This window comes from Hyperolius riggenbachi, chromosome 6 (genome assembly GCF_040937935.1).
Source record: "Hyperolius riggenbachi isolate aHypRig1 chromosome 6, aHypRig1.pri, whole genome shotgun sequence".
Classification (NCBI taxonomy): domain Eukaryota; kingdom Metazoa; phylum Chordata; class Amphibia; order Anura; family Hyperoliidae; genus Hyperolius; species Hyperolius riggenbachi.
Genome location: NC_090651.1, coordinates 171,005,226 through 171,028,029, shown reverse-complemented (window position 1 = coordinate 171,028,029; position 22,804 = coordinate 171,005,226). Strand labels below are relative to the sequence as shown.

Here is a 22,804-nt window from a genome sequence, read left to right as displayed (position 1 = left end):
TGAGTTGAAGTTACCCGGGGCTTCTAATGGTCCCCCGCAGACATCCTGTGCCCACGCAGCCACTCGCCGATAGTCCGGCCCCGCCTCTTGTTCACTTCTGGAATTTCAGACTTTTAAGTCTGAAAACCACTGCGCCTGCGTTGCCGTGTCCTCACTCCCGCTGATGGCACCAGGAGCGTACTGCGCAGGCCCAGTATGGTCTGTGCCTGCGCCGTGCGCTCCTGGTGACATCAGGGGAAGCGAGGACACAGCAATGCAGGTGCAGTGGTTTTAAAGGGAAGGTCCAAGCAAAAAAAAAAAATTAGTTTCACTTACCTGGGGCTTCTACCAGCCCCATACAGCCATCCTGTGCCCTCGTAGTCACTCATTGCTGCTCCAGTCCCCCGCTGGCAGCTTTCTGACCTCGGAGGTCAGGGCCGAATTGCGTACATTTTTACACATTCCCGCTAGTGCAGGAACATTAACACATACATTTTTACGCGTTAGTGGTGCAACGCGTACATTTTTGTTCCTGCACTAGCTGGAATGCGTAAAAATGTATGCAATGTGGCCCTGACCTCCGAGGTCAGAAAGCTGCCAGCGGGGGACTGGAGCAGCAGTGAGTGACTACGAGGGCACAGGATGGCTACATGGAGCTGGTAGAAGTCCCAGGTAAGTGAAACTCATTTTTTTTTTTTTGCTTGGACCTTCCCTTTAAGACTTTAAAGTCTGAAATTCCAGAAGTGAACCGGAGTATTGGGGAGTGGCTGCACGGGCACAGGATGCCTGCGGGGGTCCATTAGAAGCCCCAGGTAACTTCAAATCATTTTCCCCCCCGACACCCCCACAGTGTCCCTTTAAGACTTAAAGGGAAGGTTCACGGGCCATAAAAAATAAAAATGCTAATCCCCTTACCTGGGGCTTCCTCCAGCCCGTGACAGGTAGGATGTGCCCTCTGCACCGCTCCCGGTCTCCTCCGGTGGTGCACCCAAACTGGCCAGGCCGGCTGCCAGGTCGGGCTCTTCTGCGCTCCAAAAGGCGCCTCACACGGGCGCGCTGACATCGGACGTCCTCCGGGCTGTACTGCGCAGGCGCAGTAGTTCTGCGTCTGCGCAGTACAGCCCGGAGGACGTCAGCGCGCCCGCGTGAGGCGCATTTTGGAGCGCAGAAGAGCCCGACCTGGCAGCCGGCCTGGCGCGCCACCGGAGACCGGGAGCCTGCGGAACGGCGCCGAGGGCACGTCCTGCCTGCTACGGGCAGGAGGAAGCCCCAGGTAAGTGGATTAGCATTTTTATTTAATGGACCGTGAACCTTCCCTTTAAGAATTGGAAAAAAAAAAAAGAAAAAAAAAAATTGTACTACTTTTAGACCCATAAATCCAGACAGAAATGCACCGCGAGAGAGGTTAATTGTTGATTGAAGAATCTCTTCTGCATCCCAAAGATCATATCATGTCCGCTGCGGTATGCCAACCTCTCCTGGCAGTTACTTGTGCTGACCCTCTAGACCAGCTGTGGTCACTTATTCTACTAACACCTATTGGAGCAATGGGGAACTCCAACAGGAACTATGCAGTTTTGCTGGGGCTCCATTTAGTAAAAGCAGATAAGAGCGGCAGGTCAGCGCAGAGCAACAGGGAGCGACTGTGCCAGGACAGCCTGCATTTGCATCTCCTAGGAGACCGAGGCAGCAGTGCCATTGTGCTAAAGGACAGCCACTCGCTCCCTATTGCCAGGCCAGTAACTACTATTCGCTTGAATTATGCCCTTTGTGCTCTGACATTGCTTGGGTGCACCTGGAATTTTAATTTAGATCCTGAGCAATGTCAGGTAATGGGCCCCAGGTCCCTTAGCCCACTAGGTTTTAAAATCCTGTGCCGTGAAGGGACCAGGTCCCTTAGCTCACTAAGGTCTAGCATATTTTTCTAATAAGCTAAATCCCATGCTGTGATGGGGCACCGCAGCCCACTAGGATCTAGCTTCTTCACGCCAAGCAACCTAAATCCAATGTCCTGAAAACACAAAGGGTCATATCCTATTGCTGACTGGCGAGTTCTTAACTTAGGTGATGGGGGCAATGCCTAATCTTATTAAACTTTAGACCCCCCCCCCGGCAGAAAAGAACTCGCTTATGGTGGCCATACATGGTACAATTTTTTCATCCAATCTTACCATTTCTATGTAGTATAAGGGTAAATTAAGTGAATATACTGAAAGGGTAATTTAGGCAGTTCCCTTATTACATAGAAATGGTAAGATTGGATGAAAAAAATTGTACCATGTATGGCCACCATTAGGTGATATAATCGCCCAGCGAGTTCTTAACATGGTATCCAGTTACCCTTTGCATACCTCCGGGAAGGGATGCTTCCCGGCAGACATGAGTGTTAGCTGAGACCTGCAAATAGCGGGTCTAAACCAGCTAATGCATGTCATCGCCGCAGCATCTGGGGGTCTCCTTTAACCCGAACATCGCTGCCATCTTCTGCCACAGCATCTGGGGGTCTCCTTTAATAAGGAGACCCCCAGAGCTCCCCATCAGGTCGCCGCACACCTTGGAAGCCCCCCAACGTAGCTCTGCCGGGCACCCCTGTCATTAATACCGCCACTGATGCCGACGCCTCTCGCAGCAAATTCCATCGTGTAATTACAGTGTATCTAACTGTCCGCATAGGAGCACAGGCAAAGCATATTTGAATCTGATCTGCAGCCAGGGCTCCCCCTTGGTCCGCTGTCTGAACCAATAAAATGGCTCAGACAGCGGACCAATGGGGAGCCCCAGCTGCAGATTAAAAGATGCCTGGGCTCCTATGTGGACAGTAATTACAGTGATAGATACACTAATTAAGCAGCGGTATGTATAATGACAGGGGTGCCCGGCAGAGCTACGTGGGGGCTTCTAAGGTGTGCGGCGACCCGATGAGCTCTGGGGGTCTCCTTATTAAAGGAGACCCCCAGATGCTGTGGCAGAAGATGGCAGCGATGTTCGGCGGGTGTGTGTGCGCATGTGTGGGGAGTAAAGCCGTGGTGCTGAAGGACAGCACCACAGTGTAAACCTCACTCCCCATCGCCCGGTAAAAGGGAGCATCGTTCAGCTTTTGCCTGAGCAATGCTTCCTAACGATCGCGCAAAGGATATGGGCAATAGGATTTGCTGGTAATCCTCGTGCGATGGCAAGGTGATAAGTAGCTTGCATCTGCAAGCTACTTATCACCTTGAATAAGATATGGCCCAAAGTCCCTTAGCCCACTAGGATGTAGACTCAACCTGAAAAAAGGGTTAGAATATCTAATTCTTGTACAACAATTTGCAGTTTTCCCCCTTGTTTTGTTAAAACCCAGCAAGAAACCTCATACGGTAATTCAGCTAACATGACAGGGTGGTCAACACCCTCTCAAACTGTTAGGTTTCAGATAAGTCCACACCCTTTGGCCAATCACAACGCTTCCTGCTATAGAGGGTGCTAAGAGTGGAGTACAGTTCCCTATGAGGTTTGCTGCTGGGTCCTCTAAAGCCGGGGTCCCCAACGCCCAGTCCATGGGATGTTTTCTCCCAGGCCGCGGGTCTGGCCTCTCGTCCTTCCCCACCACCCACCTTGGCCACCGCTCGTGTAACCTTAGCTGGCGGCCACTTCCATTTTTATATACCTCGGTGTGTCCCTCCCCTCCATGCTCAGTCAAATTCCTTCACAGCAGTGCGTCCTACGGCTGCTGTGAAGAGGCAGAAGAGCGGCTTCCTGTAGCGGTGATGTATATTGTCATTACCATGGGAGTCGCTGCCCTGCTTCCTGCTGTCCCGCGGCTGCTGTGAAGGAAGTTGACTGAGCATGGAGGCAAGGGACCGACCGAGGTATATGGAAATGGAAGAGGCCACCAGTTAAAGCGGTGTTGTCACAATAAAAATCAAATTTCAACAACAACTGGTCTGAGTGTATTAAGTGATAATGATGCTAATCCTGCATTCAAAACTTGCAAAAAAAACTTTTTCTGCTGTTATGATTTGGAGTTATCACACACTTAAAGAGACACTGAAGCCAGGCTAAATTCCCTTTTTTAACTTGGATTTATGTTCATCACTATAACCCAAGCTAAATTGCCACTATCCCGGGGCAAAACGAGGGGTTAATACCCCCCAAATCCCCACTGCTCAGTCCGGGAGCGCTTCCTGAATGAGGCAGAGCTAATGGCTGTAGCTCTGCCTCTCAGCGCGTCAATGCCGGCTGATCCCTGCCTCGCCCCGCCCCTCTCAATCTGCCTTCACAGAGAGGGGCGGGGGAGAAGCGGAGATCCGTGCGGCGATTGACGCACATGGAGGCAGAGCTGCAGCCGTAAGCTCTGCCTCCATGAGCAGCAAAATCCACGACCAAGAAAGTCGTGGATTTTGCAGGGGGTATTAACCCCTCGTTTTGCCGCAGGATTGCGGTGATTTAACTTGGGTTATAGTTATGAACATAAATACAAGTTAAAAAGGGAATTTAGCCTGGCTTCAGTGTCTCTTTGAAGCGGTTTAAAACCCTGACATACTAAAAAAAAAATTAAAAAAAAAAAATCATGTTTTCCTACTTTTTATATGGCGTACGGTTATCATATTTGCATTTGTGCATAAGTATTATTCGTTTAGATATTATAGGTTCCCAAAAGTACAGTTTTTTGCTTTGTGAGCTGACTTTGCATTTTATTAATAACTGGTTTTATTCATTATGTAGTGAAAGCAGACATGCTTTGACTGTGTGTGAAGCTGATTCTCCAAAGTCAGAGAATGTGTCACATTCCTCACTTGATACATTTAAGTAAACACAAGATAACATTATCTAAAGTTCAGGTGCGTCCACATTTCACTACACTGAACCTTCAAGCTCTGTGTGTAACCCTTCGAATGCTGGTCTAGTAAAAAAAAAAAAAATGCTGGTTGCAGTTAATATGCTGTAAATGTTTTAGAGCAAAGATGAAATGCTGGGTTATATTCCACTTTAAGGAGTGCAGGCCCTTTAGTAGTCAGTGCCAAACAGTTGAATGCTGGGAGTTCTTTTTATCGAATATATTCATCCTCTTCCATTTACTTCCCTGCCTAGCTTCTTATCTAAACACCGCTACCCACTTCCATCGAGTTCAACCAGAGAACAAGTACAACACCAGCCTGCTCCCTCACATATCCCTGTTGATCCAGAGGTAGGCGGAAAAAACCCTTACAAGGCATGGTCCAATTAGCCCCAAAAGGGAAAAAAATTCCTTCCAGACTCCAGATGGAAATCAGATAAAATCCCTGGATCAACATCATTAGGCATTACCTAGTAATTGTAGCCATGGATGTCTTTCAACGCAAGGAAGGCATCCAAGCCCCCTTTAAATGCAGGTATAGTTTGCCATACCGACTTCCTGTGGCAATGCATTCCAAATCTTAATCACTCTTACTGTAAAGAACCCTTTCCTAAATGGCTAAAACGTTTTTCCTCCAGGCGCAGATCATGCCCTCTAGTCCTTTGAGAAGGCCTAGGGACAAAAAGCTCATCCGCCAAGCTATTATATTGCCCTCTGATGTATTAATACATGTTAATTAGATCCCCTCTAAGACGTCTTTTCTCTAGACTAAATAAACACAGTTCATCTAACCTTTCTTGGTAAGTGAGACCTTCCAACCCACGTATTAATTTTCTCTGCACCTGCTCTAAAACTGCAATATATCTTTTTTGTAATGTGGTGCCCAGAACTGAATTCCATATTCCAGATGTGGCCTTACTAGACAGTTAAACAGGGGCAATATTATGCTAGCATCTCGATCTTTTATTTCCCTTTTAATGCATCCCAAAATTTTGTTTGCTTTAGCTGCAGCAGCTTGGCATTGAGTACAATTATTTAACTTGTCGATGAGTACTCCTAAGTCCTTCTCCAAGTTTGATGTCCCCAACTGTATCCCATTTTTCCTGGACCAAACATGGCGGCATACCTTTGGGTATAGGCTCCGCCCCCGAACCCTGATAGGACAGCTCACTAATAAATATTTTGAACCTGCCCCCTCCAGCCATTCTTTTTCTGTCCTCGAACGGACATGTTCACTAGTATTTTTCTCTTTTAGTTTTGTTCTTTTTAATTTTTCTTACTTTTTTCCCCTTTGTTTTTTTATGGGTACCTGTGCAAGGGGTTGCAGGTTCAGCCTCTCCCGCATAGTGCAGCGCTCAGGTCCTTAAATAGGACATACGGGCGTCCTCTCTCCCCACGTGTGAGCTGGGAGGTCCTCCCCTGTTTAACATGCCGCCGCTGCCTTCAGATGACCAGGCACAGGAGGAGATCGTGTGAAGTCTCGCAATACGCTAGACTTCGCGCAGGAGCGCTGATAGGCCAGGGAGAGCGCAGAAGGCCAGGAAAAGGAATCTGATAACCAGCAAGTACTAGCATTTATTCAGTAAGCTGCAGGGCTGTGGAGTCGGAGTCGTGGAGTCGGGCAATTTTGGGTGCCTGGAGTCGGAAAAAAAATGCACCGACTCCGACTCCTAATGAATTTGTAACTGTAATTAAAATAGAAAATATGATAAAATGTTCTATTTCTCAGATAATAGTCATTAAAAATAATGTATATATACAGTATATATACAGTAATAGCTGTGCTTAGTCCACAGAAATGAAATAAACCAATCAAAATTAGTTGCTTGTGCTGCTTCAATAAAGCAGTCCCCGTATTTTTAAGGTCAGATATACATATCTGATTGTGACTGTATATATGATGTGTACACAGGAATCTCTTATATATACTAAATAACATCTATGCTGTAAGAATAAAGCCTGATGTGTAGCCGTGTCACTAATAGAGATGGTCAACGAGATGGAAATAATTCTGCATTGATGCTGGTTTATGCAAATGTATGCACTCCCTTTGCTGATGAAATCAAATAATTTGATATGTTGTTAAAATTTGGTTTGGTGACTACAAATTAAAGGGTAACAGACGGATGAAAAGTAAAGTTTTATACATACCTGGGGCTTCCTCCAGCCCCCTTCAGGCTAATCAGTCCCTCGTTGTCCTCCACCACCCGGATCTTCTGCTATGAGTCCTGGTAATTCAGCCAGTCATCGCTGTCCGGCCGCATGCCGCTCCCACAGCCAGGAACATTCTGCACCTGCGCAATAGTGCTGCACGGGTGTAGTATGCTCCTGGCGGCGGAGTGTGTGCATGCGCACTACGCCCGACTGGCTCAAGTACCTGGACTCATAGCAGAAGATCCAGGTGGTGGAGGAGGACAACGAGGGACTGATTATCCTGAAGGCGGCGGGAGGAAGTCCCAGGTATGTATAAAACTTTAATTTCATCTGTCTCAGGTTTACTTTGTTACACAGTAGTACTATACTCTACATATGCACTCCCCACAGAGCTGCAGGGAATCCACTGAGAATGCTGTGCACATTGAACACAGAGGTGTTGTCTGTTTACAATCTCCTCATTCCCCTGCAGAGTACCTGCACATCATTCTTACATGTACCCACACTTACATTGCCTAGGGCCTGATAGATGTTCTTTGTTCCGGTTTGTACCTTTTACAAGTACTCTTACCAAGGACTAGTTTTAGTCTAAAGGGAATAAATATAGTAGTCTACATATCCTTCTCACTTCAGTTGTCTTGTAAAATTCCTAAGCGTTGGCAGTTAAGAGACGAATTTCATGTTACATACTTTTAATCAACAAAATTGTAATATGCAAATTAGAGGAGACGGATTCGAGGAGTCGGAGGAATCCTAAACTGAGGAGTCGGAGGATTTTTGGACCGACTCCACAGCCCTGGTAAGCTAGACAGGAGACTTTTTCAGAATATGTCTTCCCAGTTACCGGGAACTTCCTCAGCTCCTCAGGCTCCGGTAGCCGATACAACTACACAGCCAGACACACCACCTGTCGGCTTTGACTAGGGTTGCCGCGATTTACCGGTATTACGGTATATCACGGTTTTACAATGCATGATAACTGTACCGTGCACTTTTAGGAAATACCGGTTTAGGCTGCATTTCCGCATCCACCGTTCCGGCATTGTCCTGCTCTCCGTCTCCATCGGCAAGCTCCCAAACCTAGTTCACGATTGCGGGAGGCTTGCCGACATGTGTGCAGACTCTGGGTGGTGAAGCGCATCCTGTGATGACGCGGCTGGAGCGCACACAGAGATATTTTTCCCCCCGGCAATGTATCTGCTTGTGTTTTTTTTTTTTTTTTAATTGTGGACTGTACCACAAGAGCAGAGGGGGAGACACCAGGCGATTAAAAAATAACTACACTAAATAAGAAAAGGCTACAGCCCGTTCTCCCTCCTGCTCGATGCACGCAGTCTCCTTCCTCCCCCGACTGCAGAGTTGAGCTTAACACTGATAAAGATCAGGGTTCAAAGGAATGGCCAAGCGCTCCTCCCCCATGAAAATGAACACTGCCGCCCGCCCCGGAGAAGGAGAGAGAGAAAGACACACTGACTGCACGTGTAGGAGTTGAAGCTATGACGGCAGATAAGCAGCGCTGCTGTGGGAGAGGTGCAGTGTTTGAATGCAGCCAGTGTGTATATTTATGGCATGTGTGTGATGTGTCTGCCTGATGTACACGTGTGAGATGTCTGAGTGATGTCTGCCTGATGCGTGTGTGTGCGTGCGTGTGTTGTCTGCCTGATGTCTGTGTGATGTGTCATGATGAGTCCTCATGCCCACTGCTCCCCCTTGCTCTCCTCTGTCCCCCTACTTTGTAAAGAAATCATCTGCTGCGGCTCAGCCCAGGACTGCACTTAATACATGTCCGCTCCCCCCATTTGCATTATATTTTTCAGCTCTGGTATCCTTTAAAGGAAACCAGAGATGCAGCATAGTGAAAGTTTTTTTTTTATACATACCTGGGGCTTCCTCCAGCCCCATCATGCGCACAGATCCCTCCCTCGCCGCCATCCTCAGCCTTTTCTATCGCTGGTACTGAGTCCCGTAACTTCAGCCAGTCGCGGCCAGAAATAGTACTACGCCTGCATATATTATTCTCCGCCGGAGCGCAGTGCGCATGCTCAGACTGGCCGCGACTGGCTGAAGTTACGGGACTCAGTACCAGCGATAGAAAAGGCTGAGGATGGCGGGGAGGGATCTGTGCGCATGATGGGGCTGGAGGAAGCCCCAGGTATGTATAACAGAAAAAAAAAAAAAAAAAAAAAAACTTTCACTATGCTGCATCTCAGGTTTCCTTTAAAGGATACCAGAGCTGAAAAATATAATGCAAATGGGGGGAGCGGACATGTATTAAGTGTTTAACAAAGAGTTTGTTCAACTTTGACCTGTTCTCATTTTATAAGGGTAATTGTAATGAGAATAATTGCGTAATACCGTATACCGTAATACCGTCATACCGTGGTATTTTTTTTGACGGTTATCATACCGTGGATTTTCATACCGTTGCAACCCTAGCTTTGACTTTGCTTTGGTTCCAGCTTTTCTAACGGCTATAAAGTCGGCAATAGAATGGCAAGATGGGGACGGCACGTCACAAGACCCAGACAAATACTATCCGCACTTGGACCAGAAACCTTAAGTCTTTCCTTTCATGAAAGTTATAAAGGAAGTGGTGTTAAGTAAATGGAATAAAGTGGAGCAGAAGCCATCCCTAAGTAATAGGTTTAATAAGCTATATCCGTTAAGTCAGGAGGACCTGACCTTGTTTGACTCGGCCCCAGTTGTAGAGGCTTCTGTTAGGAGTCTGGCAAAGCATGTTACTCTTCCAATGGAGAATGCAATAGCTTTCAAAGTTCCACTAGAAAGGAAGATGGACACAGATATTAAAAAGGCCTTCCTGGCTGCAGGAGCAGCCTGTAGACCTGCGATAGCCCTGACTTCTCTGGCTAAGGCTACCAAAGTATGGGTATAAAACATTGAAACTGCATTAAACAATGGCAGACAAACAGGAAATAATCAAGGCTTTGGACGAACTAAAGCTAACAGGAGACTTCATGGGGGAGGCTGCAATTGATGTGATCAGGTCATCAGCTAGAGCAATGTTATGGAACATCACTATGAAGAGGGATTTATGGTTAAGGCCATGGTCAGTATATCAAGCCTAAAACCCAATTGGTGCAAGATCCCCTTCGACGGAACTCATCTCTTTGGACCTCAGATGGACACCGCTATATCCAAAGTAACAGGAGGAAAGTCGGGGTTAATCCCACAAGATAGAAAACAAAGGCCTCCTAGACAGCAAACTTCAAGGAGGAACTTTGGTAATAGATATCAGCAAGTAAGATCTTATAGGCCAAGAAGACAGTTTAGAAAGAACTGGAGAGGTACCCAGTCATCCTTTTTGAAGGGGAATAAGGCAAAGGTCTCTTCTGATACCCAACAAGGCCAGAAGCGTTTTTGATGGGACGTCCACTCAAAATCAACCAGTGGGAGCCAGACTTCAGCTCTTCTGGAGAACTTGGGTGGGAAGGATCAAGGATCCATGGGTGATAAGAACCCTAAGAAGAGGGCACTTCTGGAGGTTCAGCAAAAAACCTCCACAGAGGCGCATGCGCGGCGCTGACTGGTGTGGATGTGATCCCCAGCCGCTCCGCTCCGGACCTGCATAACCTGCCTTAAAAGCACCTCATTTCGAGCACAACATCGCCTCAAACCCTACCTCCGGGTCTGGTGACATGTCCAGGAGGAATAAAGTCAAGAAAAACAACTTCCCGGACTCCACCACAGCAAACACACCGCGGACCTCCCCGGTTTCCACACGCGTCACTACTCAAGATGGCGGAGGCTCAGCAAGACGCAGAACAACAAGGCCCAGCCTCTCCAGTGCAACACTCACCTCCCAAAAGCAAGGAGAAAAAGAACCAGGCCTTCCCTCCATCTTCATCCGCAAACCAGGAAGACCTTATCCTAAACATCCAGAGAGTCTTCCGGGCTGAGCTGAAGGAAGCGGTTCGCGATATCTCACTTCAGCTGCGAGAGATCGGAGGTCGGGTCGCGAATCTCGAAAAGCAGACAGACGCCATTACCGCTACCCTGGCCGAGTACAAGGCACAAATGGATGATCAGGCCACCAAGCTAGACAGCATGGAATTAAAGTTGGAGGACCTCGAGAACCGCAACCGCCGTGCAAACCTCAGGATCCGGGGTCTCCCAGAGACAACCATGGATCTCCCGGCCGCAGCACTCGCCATCTTTAAGGCCCTCCTGCCACAAGAAGACCACTCACAATTCCGCATGATCCGGATTCATCGCGCCCTGAACAAGCCACATAACCCTGACTTACCCAGGGACGTGGTCCTCAAACTACACTATGAGGAAGTCCGCGACCTGATCCTGCGGGTGGCTCGGAACCTTACGCCGCTTCCAGGGGCCCCGGACGGCGTCCAACTTTTCGCTGACTTGGCTCCGATAACGATACAGCGGAGACGACTCCTTACACCTATTACCCTATCCTTACAAAAAGCAGAGATCCGCTATAGATGGGGTTTCTCCTCCTCCCTGTCGTTCCTGCACAGCGGTAGGGAGTTTTCCTGCCGCTCACTGGAAGAAGGCCGCAAGCATTTGAAATCGGCGGGAATCCCGATGGAACCTATGACACTTGCCCCTCTTCCACAGAAGGCCCCCAGGCCAACGAAGGTCTGGTCTACAAAGGCACCGCGCTCCCGACCATCCCAGGCGAGAGATGCCTGGACTAAAGGCGAATACCCTTCTCCTCCGGCAGTAAGTACTTTATCCACCATGAGGGGACTGCACACCCTGTCCCCTATATCTGGGCCCACAACAATCACTCCTAGTTCATTCATGGAACATTGGTGGACTTCCACATCCCTACTGTCCTAGAGAGCTATGCTGTGACACTCCATTTGCTTAACCGCACACCTATAGCCGAGCCACATGCCCCACTTGCCTTAATCCCACTTCAGTCCCTGATCATCCTATAATCAGCTCATTCCTAACCAGATGACGCTGACCACATGCCTTAAAGACATTGAACGCACATGGGGGCCTAACGCTGAACTTTGGCATTTCCTCCACAGGCTATACGGATGTCCAACCGCTGGTCCCTTAGACCACCACGGCACATGGACACGCACTGGTTCACACTTGCTGAAAACTGTATAATTCATGTTGAATGTTGATTACCCTGTTTTACTCCGTTATAGCTTTACATAGCTCTATGCCATGTCACCCATCCCCCCCCCCCCCCCCCTTCATATATACATCTTTGATGGTTTATGATGTTTCATTAGCTGCAGTTTATAGCACATTTATATTTAGATACCGTATGCAAGGTTTAAGCAGACTCCGGATCTAAGTGCTGCCTCACTATGACAATCTGCACTGCTGGTCCTGTATTATCCCCAGCTGTGCTTTTTGTCTCTAGGAGCGATTTATGCTCTAATCAAGCTGAAACTCACCCAGCTTGTTCTGTCCTACACCTTCATAAGTTCTGTTTTATCTGTTTCCCCTCCCCTGTTTGTTTTCTGGTTACTGACATGTCCTACGGTCTTCTAATGCAAGCGCTTGACACTCAGAATCTCTTACGTATTAAGCATACCCTTAAAGTGTACCTTAAGTGTCCCAAAAAAATTGAGTTTTACTCACCTGGGGCTTACCTCAGCCCCCTGCAGCTGATCGGTGCCCACGACGAGTCGCTCTGATGCTCCGGGTCCCGCTGGCGGCCACTTCCGGTTTCGCCGTCAGGACCCGTCAGGCTGGGGAACGCGGCTGATACTACGCGTTCCCAGCCAAAATAGCACCCCTATGCGGCCATATGTCCGCATAGGCACCCGTATGCGGACATATGGCCGCATAGGGGGTGCTATTTTGGCTGGGAACGCGTAGTATCAGCCGCGTTCCCCAGCCTGACGGGTCCTGACGGCAAAACCGGAAGTGGCCGCCAGCGGGACCCGGAGCATCAGAGCGACTCGTCGTGGGCACCGATCAGCTGCAGGGGGCTGAGGTAAGCCCCAGGTGAGTAAAACTCATTTTTGGGACACTTAAGGTACACTTTAAGCAGCCTAGTGATACTAACATAATCAAATGGCTTCCCTAAACATTATTTCCCATAATGCCAAGGGCCTTAATTTACCTACAAAAATGAGAAAAGCATTCATAAACTATCAAAAATGTCGTCCTGAAATCATATGTATACAGGAGACTCACTTTTCTAACAATTCAATCCCAAGATACTTTCATAAAAATTTTCAGAGATTCTATGTTTCAACTGCTGCCAAGAAACACAGAGGAGTCATCACTCTAATAGCTGACTCCCTCCCATTACAAATTGAAAAATCCATCCCAGATGAGGAAGGTAGATTTGTCCTTATCCTAGGTTCCATACAGAATACTCGCATCTGCCTGATTAACCTCTACACCCCCCCTGAGGCCCCCATCCAGGCCATCAAAAAAGTACTGACATATATTACAGACCTAAATAACACCCAAATCATCTGGGCAGGGGATTTTAACATATCTCCGAACCCGACTCTAGACAGATCTAACCAAACAACTTCCCTTAGACATCAGCGCCTAGCACAGCAATTAAGAGACCTGCTCAAGCCTTACACGCTAGTCGATGCTTGGAGAGAGTTCAACTCCAATGCCCGCGGCTACTCTTTCTACTCGCAAGCTCATCATTCTTATTCTCGCATAGACGCTATCCTGCTTTCAGCATCTCTTATACCAAATCTAATATTTGCACGTCATTCCATAACAGCATGGTCAGACCATGATGTTTGGATGGCATGCTCTTCCATGTCTACCCCCATTTCTCGACCCCCATGGGAGGTTGAATGAGACCCTCCTGACAGATAACGAGAATGTCCTGGACATTGAAGAGCATCTATTACTTTAAAGATAATGATATAAATAACAATAAACCTGACATTCTCTGGTTAGCACACAAGCCTACCATTCGGGGTCACCTCATCAAAATTGTATCTATAAACAAGCGAGCTAAAACAGAAAAACAGCTACAACTAGAGCACAAACTATTCCATTTAAAAAATGCACATGCACAAAACCCCACCTTATTCCTCCTCAAAACAGATTGCGTACACTACAACCCAAATCAATATTCTCCCATCTACTAGAGTGGAGAAGGCCATTAGATGGACCAAGTCCAAGATCTACTCTCAATATAATAAACCTAGCTCTTGGCTGGCTAGAAAGCTACGTGAGGTCCAATCCATTAACAAAGTCCTTCAAATCAGGTAAAAACAGGGAACGGTTACATCTGACCCCCTCAAAATACATAAAGTATTTTCTGATTACTATAAATCCCTCTACGCAGCTACACAAGACAATAAAGCACTCCCCGAAATAGGAGACTTCCTAAGCTCAATCCGTACCCCCCACCTACGTTTAGAAAGCGCAGCTACCCTAAACATTCCAGTTACTAAACTTGAGGTAAAGAATGCAATTAAAAAATTGAAGAATGGGAAGGCTCCCGGACCGGATGGCCTAACCGCCATATACTACAAAAAGTTTGAACGTTCGTTAGTCCCCTTCCTTATGAAATTCTTTAATTCCATATTAAACGGCAAAACCCCAGCCCCGGAATTTCTCCAATCCACAATTACAGTTATTCCCAAACCAAAGCGAGATCACTTTGATGTAAAAAATTACAGACCCATTTCCCTCCTAAACCTCGACTACAACCTATTTACATCTATACTGGTTGCGAGGCTAAATAAAGTCCTAGGCCCACTAATACATAGGGACCAAGTGGGGTTCATTCCCTTACGCCAAGCCCCAGACAACCTTAGAAAAGTAATCAATCTTATACACGTAGCTAAAAAGCAAAAAGCACCCACAATTCTGGCCTCCCTGGACATGGAGAAGGCCTTTGACACCATCAATTGGCCATTCATGAGGGAGGCGCTGGGGAAGGCAGGGATAGGGGGAGCCTTCTTACAAGCCATAAATTGTCTTTCTTCCTCCCCAAAAGTCACCCTGAAGCTGCCCACTGACTCTCCTGAGGTGGTGCAGATTCGGAGGGGCACGCGACAGGGCTGCCCCCTCTCCTGCGCTTTTCGCTCTTGTAATAGAGCCCTAGGCCGAAAAAATTCGCAACTGCCCTGACATCCAAGGAATTAAAATAGCTGGACATGAATACAAAGCGAATCTCTTCGCTGACAATCTGCTCTTAACACTCACCTCCCCGCACACCTCACTACCCAACCTACTTTCTCTTGTTAAGCAATTTGGACGGTTATCGGGCCTACAGCTTAACATCAATAAGACAGAAGTCCTACCAAATAATCTCTCTCTGGAGGTGGCCTCTTCGTTGGCATCTTCTCTAGGGGTCAAACTCCAACCAAAATACCTTACTTACCTGGGGATAAAAATTTCGTCCAACCGTGCAGAACTATTTGATCTCAATATAAAACCTATGACAAACACCCTCAAAACAGACCTGGGTAAATGGGTATCCCCGACCATATCATGGACTGGACGCATACACGCCATTCGAATGACCCTTCTACCCAAAATTCTCTACCCATTTTGATCCCTTCCAATATTTATCTCACAAAACTCACTGAAAGACCTGCAATCACACATTTAAATTTATATGGTACAGCAGAAAGAGTAGGATCTCGCGAAAAATGATGTGTTGGAATAGATCCAGAGGAGGCCTAGGGGTTCCCGACCTATATAACTACTACAGAGCCTCACAGCTCGCTCAACTATCACAAGCCTTCTCTGAACATAACCCCCCATTGTGGACACAAATCGAAAACCGCTTACTAGCTCCTTATTCTCTCCCAGCCCTCACGTGGTCGACCAAAGGCCTACCATTCAAATCTAGAGACGCTTCACCACTATCAACCCATTCACTCTAGTGACTGTATGGAACAAACTCAAGAAAACTAAAAAGTTACAATCAATATCTCCACAACTAACTTCCCTATTTGGTAACCCGGATTTCCCCCCGGGACTGGACAGGAACTCCTTCCGTTGGTGGAAAAACAAAGGCCATCTCCTCCTTAAGCATTTCCTGATAGATGATAAATGCCCAACATGGACACAGTTCCAATCTAAAATCAACTTTCCCCACACAGTTCTTCTTAGCGATCCAAATCTACCACTTTATAAAAGCACTCCCCACACCACCCTCGAGTGACCCCCCCAGGTCTACCTTCGAACTCTGGTGCCTTCACAAACCCTTGGAAGGAGGGCTAATCTCCCACCTATATTCAATACTTTCCCAACCCCTCACGCCCTCTAAACTACCATCTATGGTTAAATGGGAATCTGATTTACAATCAACCCTCTCCCTAAAGGACTGGACAAAATGCTGCTTGACACTCTCTAAGGGAAGTGGTTACTATTTGCACATAGAAACCAACCTTAAAATATTACATCGAACTTATCAGGTTCCTGAAAGGGTCCACCAATATGACTCTTAAATCGAGTCAATGCTTTAGAAACTGCGGTAGGACTGGCACCCTAGCCCATACATGGTGGTTTTGCCCAATTTCACGCAACTATTGGGACCAAGTATCGGCTCTTATTAATTCAGTCCTGGAAAAGTCCCTCCCTCCCGACCCTTTTCTTCTTCTATTAGGCCATAAACCGGTAGGCTGGAAATACCCGCAGCACAGGCTTGCTCAACACATAGCCAAGGCAGCCAGAATACATCTAGCCAGACAATGGCTCCAACCAAATCTCTCTATAACTCAAACTAAAGAAATCATTAACGAAGTATCGATTAATGAAAGGCTAAATGCTATTGTGAATGACTCAACCGTTCCATTCACCAACACCTGGCAGCCTTGGCTATCATTAGCCGAAACCCATAACTTGAGACAGTCTGTTTTATCTCTCTAGTTCAGGCACTACTAGGCCACTGTTGCCATTCACTAACTTTACCTATATTTCTGATCTGTTGATACTGCTCATGTAGACATGTCATTTTTGTTTAAACCTTGTTTAGCTTAATACTGTGAAATCAGTCCCATCGGGACAAAAGTAACTTGTATAATCTGTTATAAGTCACGCTTAATTTTCAATAAAACCCTTTTGAAACTAAAAAACCTCCACAGAGCAGGTTTGTCTCTACGAGAATTCCTCTGGCCAGAAGCAAGTCATCTTCTCTGAGAGAATATGTTCAATCGCTGATGAAGGAGAGGGCAGTCATCCCGGTTTCAAGCAGGGAATGCTTCACCAGAATCTACTCGCCTCTTTTCCTAGTTCCAAAGGCATCAGGAGGCTGGAGGCCAGTACTGGATTTGAAGTTCTTGAACAGGTTTATAAAAATAAGGCACTTCAAAATGGAGTCTCTCCAGTCTCATTCCTATGGTGGCCGTGGGCGACTGGATGTCCACAATAGATCTTTCAGATTCCTATAAGGAAGGATTATCAAAAATTCCTCAGATTTTGCATAGACGGAAACCATTATCAGTTCAGATGTCTTTTCTTTGGACTATCAACAGCTCCAAGGCACTTTACAAAAGGTCCTCCTACCAGCAATAACCTTTCTGAGGATACAAGGCTTAAAAGTGTACCACTATCTGGACGACGTCCTGTTACACCAGAACCAGGAAACGTTGTGTCAACATCAGAAGCTGTTAGAATGTGTAACGAACGGTGAAGCACAGAGAGGATCTGATTACCGATGATCTGCAGTATCACCGATAATCCGATATACCAGCTAACCTCTGTTCACCTGAGTAGAGTGTAGTGTTAGGTGTAACAGTAACACTTAGAGGACTGGGCCTCAGTGCAGTGAGGAGTACTGCACGGCTTCCTTCCGGAGACCTGAACTCTCCAAGGCGGGAGGAGTCAGGCTGAGAGTAGGAAGGTTATTCTGAAAGTGACACTCAGGAGGAAGTGTCACTAACAGGACGGGGAACCAGGGCTGTGGAGTCGGTCCAAAAATCCACCGACTCCGACTCCTCAGTTTAGGATTCCACCGACTCCGACTCCTCTAATTTGCATATTACAATTTTGTTGATTAAAAGTATGTAACATGAAATTCGTCTCTTAACTGCCAACGCTTAGGAATTTTACAAGACAACTGAAGTGAGAAGGATATGTAGACTACTATATTTATTCCCTTTAGACTAAAACTAGTCCTTGGTAAGAGTACTTGTAAGAGGTACAAACTGGAACAAAGAACATCTATCAGGCCCTAGGCAATGTAAGTGTGGGTACATGTAAGAATGATGTGCAGGTACTCTGCAGGAGAATAAGGAGATTGTAAACAGACAACACCTCTGTGTTCAATGTGCACAGCATTCTCAGTGGATTCCCTGCAGCTCTGTGGGGAGTGCATATGTAGAGTATAGTACTACTGTGTAACAAAGTAAACCTGAGACAGATGAAATTAAAGTTTTATACATACCTGGGGCTTCCTCCCGCCGCCTTCAGGATAATCAGTCCCTCGTTGTCCTCCTCCACCACCTGGATCTTCTGCTAGGAGTCCAGGTACTTGAGCCAGTCGGGCGTAGTGCGCATGCACACACTCCGCCGCCAGGAGCATACTACACCTGTGCAGCACTATTGCGCAGGTGCAGAATGTTCCTGGCTGTGGGAGCGGCATGCGGCCGGACAGCGCTGACTGGCTGAATTTCCAGGACTCATAGCAGAAGATCCGGGTGGTGGAGGACAGCGAGGGACTGATTAGCCTGAAGGGGGCTGGAGGAAGCCCCAGGTATGTATAAAACTTTACTTTTCATCCATCTCAGTTACCCTTTAATTTGTAGTCACCAAACCAAATTTTAACAACATATCAAATTATTTGATTTCATCAGCAAAGGGAGTGCATACATTTGCATAAATCAGCATCAATGCAGAATTATTTCCATCTCGTTGACCATCTCTATTAGTGACACAGCTACACATCAGGCTTTTTTTCTTACAGCATAGATGTTATTTAGTATATATAAGAGATTCCTGTGTACACATCATATATACAGTCACAATCAGATATGTATATCTGACCTTAAAAATACGGGGACTGCTTTATTGAAGCAGCACAAGTAACTAATTTTGATTGGTTTATTTCATTTTTGTGGACTAAGCACAGCTATTACTGTATATATACACATTATTTTTAATGACTATTATCTGAGAAATAGAACATTTTATCGTATTTTGTATTTTAATTACAGTTACAAATTCATTAGGAGTCGGAGCATTTTTTCCCGACTCCGACTCCAGGCACCCAAAATTGCCCGACTCCACGACTCCGACTCCACAGCCCTGCGGGGAACCTCCTCCAATAGTAAGGTCGGTTCTTGAGGTCGGACAAGCCAGGTCGTAACACACGGACAGATAAAGTACAGATTCAGAAGGCAGAGGCGGAGTCTAGGTACAGGCAGGGTTCGGCAACAGGGTATCAGAAATATCGAGGTACAAGATCAGAGTTCAGGAGGATAGTCAGGCAGGCAAAGGGTCCAAACAGATAATCACAATCAAACTAGTACTTTAAGCTATCAACAGAATCTAGCTAAGTGTAGGATTACAGCTCCAGCTAGTCCCGGCACACTTAAGGATCTGACTACAGGTCTGAGTGCTCCCACGTATGTGTTCGCAACGCCAGACAACCAGCAACTGAACATCCTGCAGTATATATACACAGGCCCCCCTCCAGCACCTCCCCAAGTGCTGGACCAATAAGGAGTGGAGCCAGAGTCAGCTGACTCACTTCTGACCGTCATATATGCTCTGCCTCAGTGTGCGCGCGTCACTCTAACTGCTGGTGGACTATGAGTCCCAGCCATACCAGCACTCTCCCTGGCGTCCGCCGCGGGAGCCACCGTACTGCACGCGGCGGTCTTTCCGCGTTCACCGCTGCTTACGCGGCGTGACCGCCATGCTGGATGCGGAAGCAGCAGCCCCGCTCTGAGAGCGAGCGGCTGCGCTTCCGCGTTTTGTTACAGAATGTCTACAGAATCTAGGATGGGTGATCAACTTCAAGAAAAGCCAGCTGCTACCCTCGCAGGACATGGTATTTCTGGGGGCAAGATTCCTAACCCTCAGGAACCAAGTCTGTCTGCCAGACCAGAAGGTGGTGTTGATCCAGCAAAAGGTATGCAGGGTGCTAGCAGCTTCTCACCTATCGGCTAAGGAATGCCTGAGTCTATTGGGAACACTATCCTCCACGATACCAATGGTGAAGTGGGCCCATTGGCACCTGAGAGTGTTTCAGCACTTCTTCCTAAACTGTTGGAACAAAGTGTCCCTGCTCCAGTTGCTGCGGCTGCCATTGGAAGTAAGGAGGTCCCTCCATTGGTGGACCAAGGAGGTGAATTTGAAGAACAGCCTGCAGATACAGCCGGACATTCCAATAGTGATTACGACCGATGCGAGTTTAGCAGGTTGGGGGCCCATTGCGGAAAATTCCATCGTCAGAACAAATGGAGTTCAAGACAAGTAGGTGTACCTTCGAATCTTCTGGAGCTCAGGGCAGCTTTCTTGGCATTAAAAGCCTTTCGGCACCTGATCTACGGCAAATCAGTGTTGTTACAAATAGACACCGTGACGGCAGCAGCACACATCAGAAGGCGGGGGGGGGGGGGGGGACACAGAGTTATTCCCTTCTGCGAGAAACAGAGCGCCTGATGTTATGGGCACAGAAGAATTTAGCCAGTCTGTCCGCCTCTTACCTTTCGGGGGAGAAGAATGTCTTAGCGTATCACCTAAGCAGACGTTTCACGGATCCACACGAATGTGCTCTACAAATTACCAAAAAGTGGGGGAAACCCCAGGTAGACCAGTGGGCTTCGTCTCAGAACAAGGAAGTGGACAAGTTCTTCTCACGCCATTATAATTCAGTTGCAGAGGGGATAGATTGTCTGGTGCAGAGGTGAAACTTTACCCTGGGCTATGAGTTTCCTCCCTTTCCTCCGATTCCCAGGTTGCTCCAAAGGCTTTACAAAGAATCTTGCACGATCATCGCTATTCTACCATACTGGCCCAGGAGATCTTGGTTTGCTCTAGCAGTATTAATGAGTTTGGAAGATCCAATGAGGCCACTAGTAGCTCACAACCTCCTGTCGCAGGGGAATCTACTTCATCCAGGAGTAGACAAGCTGAGTTTAACTGCGTGGAAACTGAAAGGAAGAGGCATTTAGACTTAGGGTGTTCGATATCTACCTAATATAGGATCTGGGAGAAATTTGCAGCATTTGCCTCTGAAAAAGGCTTTAGTGTCTTATCTCCAACAGTACAGCATATCCAGTTCGGCCTATCTGGACGAGCTTCCTCGTCCAGATAGGCACTGCTGCTTCTGCCGCATGGTGCGCGCGATCAGGCGTGCTCCCACCGCCTGCCGCTAGCCCCCCGATCAGTGAATGGGAATATAATTCCCATTCACCGATCTAATTTCCCTGCAGAAAAACCGACGCTTTCTAGTGAGAGAGCGCGGTATTTCTGCCCCCCAGGAAACGTCTCCGTGAACTTTAGTTCCTGGATGCGAGATTGTTCGCATCCAGGACTTTTTTTTTTTTTACTGTGGCCATCTTGTGGCAAAATAGTAAACTGCACCCACATACACTTAATAAAACAATTCTATTATTTAATAAAAAAAAAACATGAATAGTTACCCAAGGGTCTGAACTTTTTAAATATGCATGTCAAGAGAGTATGTTGTTATATTATTTAAAATTATAAGCTTATAAATAGTGATGGACACAAATTGAAAAAATGCACCTTTATTTCTAAATGAAATATCGGCACCATAAATTGTGATAGGGACATCGTTTAAACGGTGTAATAACCGGAACAGATGGGCAAATAAAATACATGAGTTTTAATTACGGTAGCTTATATTAATTTCAAACTATAATAGCCAAAAACTGAGAAAATGAATTTTTTTAATTTCTTTCTTAACCTCCTTGCCGGTCTAAAAAATCCGGCAAGGAGGCAGCGCCGCACATTTTTTTAATTTTTTTTTTTTTTTTTAAATCATGTAGCGAGCCAAGGGCTCGCTACATGATAGCCGCTAAGCGGCGGCATCCCCCCACCCACTCCGATCGCCTTTGGCGATCAGAGTATGCAGGTAATCCCGATGAGAACAGGATTTCCTGCAGGGCTTCCCCGGTCGCCATGGCGACGGGGCGGGATGACGTCACCGACGTCATGGACGTCATAGGCAATCCCGATCCGCCCCTCAACGCTGCCTGGCACTGATTGGCCAGGCAGCGCAGGGCTCTGGGGCGGGGGGGAGCGACTCGGCGCGGCGGATCGGCGGCGAGCGGAAGTTACAAGCAGCTAGCAAAGTGCTAGCTGCTTGTAACAAAAAAAAAAAATTATGCAAATCGGCCCAGCGGGGCCTGAGATATCCTCCTGCGCAGGTTACCCCGAGCTGAGCTCGGGATAACCGGCAAGGAGGTTAATCTTCCTGTTAAAATGGATTTAGAAAAAAATAATTCTTAGCAAAATGTAGCACCCAAAGAAAGCCTAATTAGTGGCGGAAAAAACAAGATCTAGATCAATTCATTGTGATAAGTAGCAATAAAGTTATAGGCGAATGAATGGGAGGTGAACGTTGGTCGGATGCATGAGATTTTCGGCACTGCGGTGCTGAACCGGTTAAATTAGACTTTCTGCAGTCAGGAGTGGAGAAAGGCCTAAGTGTTTCTGCAGTGAAAGTTCAGGTGTCAGCATTATCTGCTCTGACGGGAGATCAATGGGCAACGCACCCTCTTGTAATACAATTTGTTCAGGCAGTGTTCAAGATGAGGCCTCCGAGAAAACCGTTCTTTCCCAAATGGGATCTTTCTTTATTTCTGGAAGTTCTATCATCGCCTCCTTTCTATCCATTGGAAGAGGTCTCTTTGGAGAACCTGTCATTGAAAATAGTCTCTCACAGCTATAGCTTCTGGGACAAGGGTCTCAGATCTTCAGGCCCTGGGTTGTTCA

General features: G+C 47.0%; 1 protein-coding gene across 1 annotated transcript in view; it reads right to left on the bottom strand.

Moving 5' to 3' along the window:
* ST13 (ST13 Hsp70 interacting protein) overlaps positions 1-22,804 on the bottom strand; it is a 114,315-nt gene that overhangs the window by 88,420 nt on the left and 3,091 nt on the right. Inside the window, exon 3 of the mRNA XM_068242115.1 lies at positions 9,632-9,728. Coding sequence (XP_068098216.1) covers positions 9,632-9,728 — 97 coding nt within the window. The remainder of the gene's footprint in view (positions 1-9,631; positions 9,729-22,804) is intronic.